The 7,729-nt window shown below is 38.6% G+C and overlaps 1 protein-coding gene across 2 annotated transcripts; it reads right to left on the bottom strand.

The window, feature by feature from the left end:
• Nucleotides 1-2,421: 2,421 nt before the first annotated feature.
• LOC143884490 (high affinity nitrate transporter 2.5-like) lies at nt 2,422-6,766 on the bottom strand. 2 transcript variants are annotated; one of them, XM_077388108.1, is made up of 3 exons: nt 6,436-6,766; nt 4,567-6,086; nt 2,422-3,166 (listed from the first exon to the last, which is right to left on the bottom strand). In XM_077388108.1, exons 2-3 carry the CDS (start codon nt 5,709-5,711, stop codon nt 2,791-2,793), a joined length of 1,521 nt encoding a protein of 506 aa, XP_077244223.1. In that variant the 5' UTR covers nt 5,712-6,086; nt 6,436-6,766; the 3' UTR covers nt 2,422-2,790. The 2 variants fall into 2 exon arrangements, with proteins under 2 accessions (XP_077244223.1, XP_077244222.1); XM_077388107.1 differs by having other exon boundaries at nt 4,567-6,766.
• Nucleotides 6,767-7,729: the final 963 nt, after the last annotated feature.

Here is a 7,729-nt window from a genome sequence, read left to right as displayed (position 1 = left end):
CGGCCAAATCAAATGTAAAGTGGAGGATACCCAAAAAATTTGGGGAGAAATAATAGGCGTTTCCCAAACAGAGACCTTTCCAAGGTGGAGATGGGTTTCTGCCAACAAAACCTCCTCCCAAAAAAAAATACTCGGCCAACTGGATTTTACCCAAGACAAATCCTCTACCAATAAGGATGGTACACATAGCCTTGCAAAGTGAAAAACACAAGCCAGGATGGTACACAAAACCTTGCAAAGTGAAAAACAAGATCAACTCTTATAAAAAGAGAGGGTATGGTCGGTTAATCTTGATGCACAAGATTACAACACAGACCTTCAATCCTCGTCTTGGGTGGAGTTGCAAGATGGCCACGTCATCTCTTCAAGAGATCTTTGGTATGTACAAACCAAAAACAGTTTGTATAATAGGGGGACGAAAGAGAGGGTTCCTCGATGTATCCAACACGAGCAGAGAGGAACAAACTCCGTGAGAGACGTATCTGTTGTGTATACGTGTTGGGAAATACGAGAGAGAAAGAGTCAATCGACCTCTTCTTTGTCTGGATGTTGGGTAATTGAAGTCGATCAGGGTTTGATAATGCTTCAAGATTGTTAGAGGAATTAGGTCAAGCAAGAAGTTGCTTGAAGCATTACACCCAAGGTATCTAGTTTGGAATACCAAGTTTGTTGCCTCCAACCCCTATATATATAGAGATACACTAGGGTTAATGACTAGTTAATGAACTCTAGCCCATGTAGGCCCACTACACCGGTCCATTATGTTATTGGGCTTATATTAGAACATACATAGGTTATATCATATACCCAACATGGAGAATCCATTACACAATCATACACATCATAGGGAGATGTTTATGCGTGACGATAGGAGATGGGAATTGAATCTAAAAATTGAGATCCTGGAATTCCATGGAAGCCATCGGGTTGAGGAGTTTATAAATTGTTTGAGTATTGTATAAAAGGATTTTCGATTATAAGCCTAAAAGGAGATTCTCTGCAACAAGAAGGTGAAGGTATTAGGTATTTATTTTATTTTGGGAAATTTTCTAAACACTTTTTAAGAAGAAAATTAATGACCAGCTTTGAGAGGCATTATTTGCTTTTTTCCCCAGCCCAGGCCCTAAGCCTTTAAGAACATCTGGCCCTAAACCAGTCTTATGGATCCCATGTACTGGCATTCATCGTTCAAGTTTGTCCGTAAGCTGGTATTGGCATTCCTTGTTCACGTTAATCTTTAATTGTATGTCCGCTAGCCTTGGTGAAATTGGCATTTTTTTTGGTGTGAATGGTGTTAAAACAAATTGAGGCAACTGATTGACTTATTTGTCGGGGGATTAGGTTTTGTGAGTACTTATGGGCAAGGTTTTAAATTTCGGTTTCGGAATCCGTTTTGGCCCTCACCAAAACCGAAATTTCGAAATCCGTCGAAATAGGAAAAAAGTAATATTTTATCCTGTAGGAAATTTTGGTGAAATTACAGAAATTTCAGAATTTGGGTAATTTCGGCTGAAATTTATAATATTAAATAACGAATAAAATTCAGATTTTGTAGGGATATTCCTTAAATTTCGGCTCGAAATTTCTGGGATAACGAAATTTTCTATCGAAATTTTGTAGCATTTCAACTTAACCCAATTTTGGTTTCGGTCGAGATTTCGATTTCGCTCGAGATTTGAAACCTTGCTTAAGGGACCTCTAATTTCAAAAGGCAATTTGCCCAACGTGATTATCATGGATGCTTGCTTTTATCATCGATGAACTTCAGATTTGTTTGATGATCTATAACAAAAATTTGTCATAAATTGAGTGTGGCTAATGAGGTGACTAATTATGCAAAGAGGGTGTTTTGCAGTTGTGTGCATTAGGTGATTGCCCTATTGTAGCTTTGTATTCTTTATCTCTTATTAGTAAAGTCTTCGTTATCTGCAAAACAATCAAAATTTCAGTTGTCCTTGCGCATTGGGTCATTGTCCTGCTGTAGCTTTGTATTCTTTAGTTCTTTATTAGTAAGTCTGAGTTATCTAAAAAACAATTAAAATTTCAATTATTCTTTCCATTTTCATTGTTGGGGTTTTATTTTATAGATAAAGTTTGATTTTTATTTATTTATTTATTTTTGGCGTGGGGGTAATAATACTTCCCCACCTTTCACAAGATATACAAAAGCAGCATTTCCTTTTTATTGAGAGAAAAAGTTTCGTAGAAATTTTACTCAGAAAAGTCAGGGAAGGTTTCTTACTTAAAAATGTCCAATTTACGGGGAGATTTCTCTAATTTTGAGGAGGCAAATAGGCCTTATATATTCTACAAAATAAAGTAAGGTATTATGAAACTATGCATTGGTACATTGTTTCTAGAAGAACATAAGCACTGAATTATATCTGAACACATGTGTGACTCAACCGTTGGTTGAACCGCGCATGTTCTCGTATATCATACATGCTGCATCTAGATTTACTAGTTTAACAAAGTGAGAAACTTAAACTGCACAAGAACAAATAGGAGAAAGCGCAGCTAACACCTAAATGCAATGCTCAAAGCTTATTTCCAGCACATTCTAACCTTTTAGGTAGTTACAACTTACAACCTACAAGCAACAAGGACACTCCCATTGTCACAGCTTCTAAAGTTGTGCAACCCTTGATCTCTGTTCCATTGATGGAATATGAAAAGTGGTATTTAAACATCTACATGCATATTTGGTCATGAATGGGGAACGGGGCACATGTTCCTTTTGTGATGTCAAGCAGCTTTAAACCTTAGGAATCTGAAGGAGTCAAGAAGTAGTCATATATGTGTGGGTTTTCTATATGAGGGAAGCGTGGGTGCGGAATCCACCCTTCTACCTCTTTCATTTCTACTGTTATCTGCAAATTTCAAGCTTGCTAGATGGGAACCTTTCTCTTTCTCCTTTGAATTCCATTCTGACAAGTAGTAATTTTCTTCCGTGGCATTCTCTTTACTTGATGGACCATAAAGCATTCCACCCCACTGCGGGAAGTAGATAAGCCATATCGGAAGGGTACAGACTAGAATCATGACCCCCATGAAAGTGAGCCCTGTTTCCTTTGAGTATCTGGAGCCTCTGAAGAATATCAGCTGTGTCAAAATTGCACCCACGTTTCCACCACCTCCTGTCATTCCAGAAATCACTCCCAGTGACCTGTAATGGTTTTTGGAAATCATAATGACATAAGAGAATATATAAGTTGAGTCTTGAATATAAAGAAGAAGAGATTTGTGGTCCTCTCCAAAACAAGAACAAAGTCTAATAACAGGAGAACAAAAAAGGTCATTTGTTAAGACCAATCTATTGTAATAAAATGAAGTAATGTGGATATAATTTATATGAATACTATTTATCTTTGAAAATCATGTAATATTATTGAATGATATTAGAATTCATTTATTTGAAATATATGAGGTAAAACCTTGCTGGTATAGCTAGACTAGAATAACAATCACATGGTTCGAACTTAACTTCAAACCCAAAATAAAACTAATCACATAACTCAACAAAAGGCAAGAAGGGGAGCAGACTCTGGTGCTGCTTCAAACAGAGAATGACAGAGAAAAGAAAAACTAATAGCAAAAAAGATGTTGCATCATATAAGTAGACTAATATTCATCTATAAAACACTTCCCTTCCTAGACACAATATCATAAACCTTTACTTCGCACTTTCTAACTTTGAAACACTTCTTGAACATCCTTGAACAAATTAGAATTCTTTTAGAACCAAATTAGGAACTTTCCAAAGGAAAGTAACCCAAATCTCCTCTGACAAGATAACTTCTATTCTAAATTGATTCTAACTATAAGCTAGTCTTGATGAAGCTTTCCTACTTCAACTCGAACCTTCTCAATTCAAAATAGAAAATCTAGAAGCTTCACACTTCCCTCCCATTTTCCAAAACATTGTCATTCTAAAACCCATAACAAATACTCCAACAGTTCAAATAAAAATTCACCACTATTCATACGAGTCTCTTTCTTCAAAGGCCATCCTCTCCAATTTCTGGTTTGAATGACCAATGGATTTGAGTTGCATCACCTACGAAGTTGAATATAGGATACTTTAGTAAAAACAACCATCAATACGGAGTACATTCTTTTGAATTTGAACAATGACCTTGCTGACTTGATTTGAATGATTTCAAGTAGTCTTGTATAACAAGAATCAATTCTTTGAGTTTTAGACAGTGGCATGTAGTTCAACACCATGATACATATCAAGTTGGTGAAAAATATTTCATATAATAGCAAAGCATTCCATAAAATATTGAAAGAAAAAATCTGAAGGTTGGAGTTGCTCTTGAAGAGATCCTATGATTGGAAAGGCATTCCTCTTGCTGTATGACTGGTTAGAACAATGGGTTTTTATGACCCAACATAACTATTCAATATCAGTGCCTAACAGTCTATATAAAGAAAACCGGATATATAGCGTCGAGCCTGGGGGAAGACACTAAATTATCTAGGTTAAGTAATGAAGAACCCTCCAAAAAAAAAAAAATAAACGCATCAAAATATATGGAACATGCTGAGAAAGAGGACACTCACCTTCTTGAGATAAACGGAACCACCCCGAATGTTAGTCCACATGCAGCTTGAAGAAAGAGAGAAAAACCAATCATCACGCCAATTGAAGCACTTAACGAGCTCATCTGCCCTAGCAAAATGCAGAACACCCCACCCAAGCTCTGAACCACCCACAAGCTCCACAGCCTCCCCCTCATTCCAAATCTCTTCCCCATCTGGTCTGAGACAAGTCCTCCACCAGGTCGAGAAACTATGTTTGCCAATCCAAAACTCGCTGCGACAATTCCAGCAGTGTGAAGTTTAAGATTAAATTTGTCATAGAAATACTCTGCGATTATGTTATCCACTGTCAATTCCACCCCAAAACAGTACCCATAAGTTAAAGCCAAGATCCAGCTCCTGTAATTCTTGACTCCATGGTATAAAACTTTCAAGAATTGGTCTTTCGGCTTCTCCCCAGATATTTCTAACTGGCTGAAGTTTCCATCTGGTAGGTCTTGGCCAAAGGCCAAGATGGCTAATGCTGTTAAGACTTGGATAGTTGCAGGGACAAAGAATGCAATGCGCCAGGCAGTAAAAGAGGTGGCACCAAGGTGGAGGATGAGTGAGTACAAGAGGGGCATTAGGAGCTGCGTGGCCCCACCACCAAGGTTACCCCAACCACCAGCAACACCGTTGGCAAGACCGACCACCGGAGCGGAGAACATGGAGCTCATCCAGTACTGGGTGGAGACGAAATTGGAAAGGGAGAAGCCCGCAAAGAAACGAACTAAAAGGAATGAGGTGGGAGAGTTTGCGGTGGCTGCGGCATAGACAGCAGGGGCTGTGAGGAGGGATAGAAAAGCAGAAGCAATGCGGGGGCCCACGAGATCGCAAGCTGTGCCCATGGCAAGTCGGGCAAAGACCGCACCAGAGACGGAAGCAATCCCAGCGTTGCCGATGTCGGTGCTCGTGAGATTGAGGTCGTCACGGATGACAGGTAAGAGGGGTGGGGCCGCAAAGGTGGAGACGAAGCAGGAGAAGAAGGAGATCCATGAGAGGTGAAAGGCCCTCATGTGCGGCGCCGCCATAGAGAACAATCGGAATTCAGTCGCCTTGTGCTCGGAATCCACTGGAAGAGTGAAATTCGGAGGCGGTGGAGATTCTTCTCGATTGGATCCTTCCATCTTTCACTGGTGGGACTTTGCTCTTTCAAATTAGTTTTGGCGGTTGGGTCGAATGCGATTCTGTTTTACAAATTTAAAGCTCTTCTCTGTTGAATCCTTTCCCTCTTTAGCTGGTTAGTCTTAACAATTTTGGATTTGTTTTGGTGGTTGGATTGAAGGAGATTCCTCTTTAGTAGGCAGAGATGGAAACGTTTGGCTTGTGTTAAAAGTTTTCTGCCCTTTGGGATTCATGCATGATTCTTTGGTGGGAAATGGTCTGTTTTCAAGGGAAAGAGATGAATAAAGCGAACTTTTTTTGGAAGGCTGTGAATGCTATGTAGTATGTATGACTGGAGAAATCAGAAAACCTCTTGGAAGCTTGTGATTGCTATGTAACTGTACAAGTGGAAAGAAATCAGAAAACTGTATAACACTCATATAGTATCTGAAGTAAGCTAACTTAAAATAGAAAGTACTCCAAAGCATTTATCAGATATATTTCTGCTACTCTGCAGCAAAAGTTGGAATTTGGAGAGAGAATATAGAAATAACTTAGGCCTTTGTTACTCATCTAATGCTTTGGAAACCTCTTCAGAGCTTATGGGTTTTGGATTGAATCTTTTGGAATGAGAAAGGGGTTTATGTTTGAATTGAAAGATGTGGGAGGTTGTTGGAGGGAGGCTGTGATTTCATTACAGGGAATTTGGGTGGCTGTGCAAAGTTTGGAAGAATAGAAAGTACTTACAAATTTTTTTTGGAAGCTCCAAAGCATTTATCAGATAGAAAGTACTTAATATTGATCATTAGGATTCGATCTAACGGTGATCAATTGACAACTCCCAGTCCCAACCAAACACCCAAATCAAGAAAACTGAATACCTTCTCAAATAGGATTGCAGAAAGAACAACACAACGTCAAGATGCATAAGAGAAATGAAATCACACAAAAAACAAGATCACATGATCTATGTGATTCGATAGATCACAAAAAACAAGATCACTTGCTCGGAAGACACAAACAAGTCTAGTGGGAAAGAAATCGGAGGCATTAAGCTCCGTAGTACAATCAAGACGACTTGTATTCTTCAACTAGCAAGACTCCACACCAGGGACAAGTTTCGTGGTGAAATACACATTTAACTGAAGGGGACCCACCTTATTTGACTCGGCCATGCTTGTCGTCCAATTTGACTTCCACTATCTCGTCTACTCCTTTCCGAGCATACCTTTTACACGTTTTTGTGTTCTTCTTTTAGGAGTCAATAAAAAATGGCCCCGTCATTCTCCATATTTATAGCTTCTGTCATGATCCATTCAAGTATGAGAAAACCCTCAAAAAACCTTTCATCTTCACATAAAATCCCAATCCATTCAAGTCATAGAAGGAGATTTTCTTCTGTATTTGCGTTTTTTCTCCAAAAAATCTCCAAAATCTCTTTTTGCCCCTTAAAAATTCTCCCATGAATGACTAACCCGAACCTTTCATCTTCACATAAAATCCCAATCAATCTCACTTCTGTTACAAACTCAAATCGGTTCGCAATGGATTTGATCTTCTTATAGAGAAGATCGGCCTCTTGATCCACTTCGAGAAAAGGATTGGTACCCCTTGTGCAAAAATCACAATTTCTAGAACAATTTTCTTCCTTGATGAAATAGAACATTACAACTTATTTATAAGCCGTAGATGCTATGTAACTTTCCTACTTAATAAGAATCCTACCCAGATCTCCTTCCCAATTATATAAAGCTTGTTATTTTAAGAGTCTAGCCATTATAGTAAGAATCCTATCAAATATCCATTTGCTAAATATAGAATAGGGAAACTACTAAAAATATTGTCGGTTGCCATGTTCGTAACAACTTTCTTCACGATTTACAATCAATTTTCTGTTAGGGTACATCAATCTCACTTCCTTTAGGATTTACAAACGATTTAATGTTACGTACCTCGCCAATATGCCAAAAGCTCCAGAGTTGATGGAACGCATTAAGCAAGGACCTTTAAACTTGTCTCATACCAGGTTGGGTCTCACCCA

Source organism: Tasmannia lanceolata, unplaced genomic scaffold (assembly GCF_043159265.1).
Source record: "Tasmannia lanceolata isolate RefF3 unplaced genomic scaffold, GAP_Taslan_0.1 ptg000008l, whole genome shotgun sequence".
Taxonomy (NCBI): Eukaryota; Viridiplantae; Streptophyta; class Magnoliopsida; order Canellales; family Winteraceae; genus Tasmannia; species Tasmannia lanceolata.
Note: the sequence above shows the minus strand (reverse complement) of the source record. Positions and strands in the feature narration are given on the sequence as shown.

What these genes read in the sequence shown, in the direction of transcription:
- LOC143884490 (XM_077388107.1), bottom strand. Translation starts at nt 5,711, where the DNA reads ATGGAAGGATCCAATCGAGAAGAATCTCCACCGCCTCCGAATTTCACT. An exon ending in GTTCCGTTTATCTCAAGAAG is followed by an intron (nt 3,167 to 4,566) that starts GTGAGTGTCCTC and finishes AAACCATTACAG; the next exon opens with GTCACTGGGAGTGATTTCTG.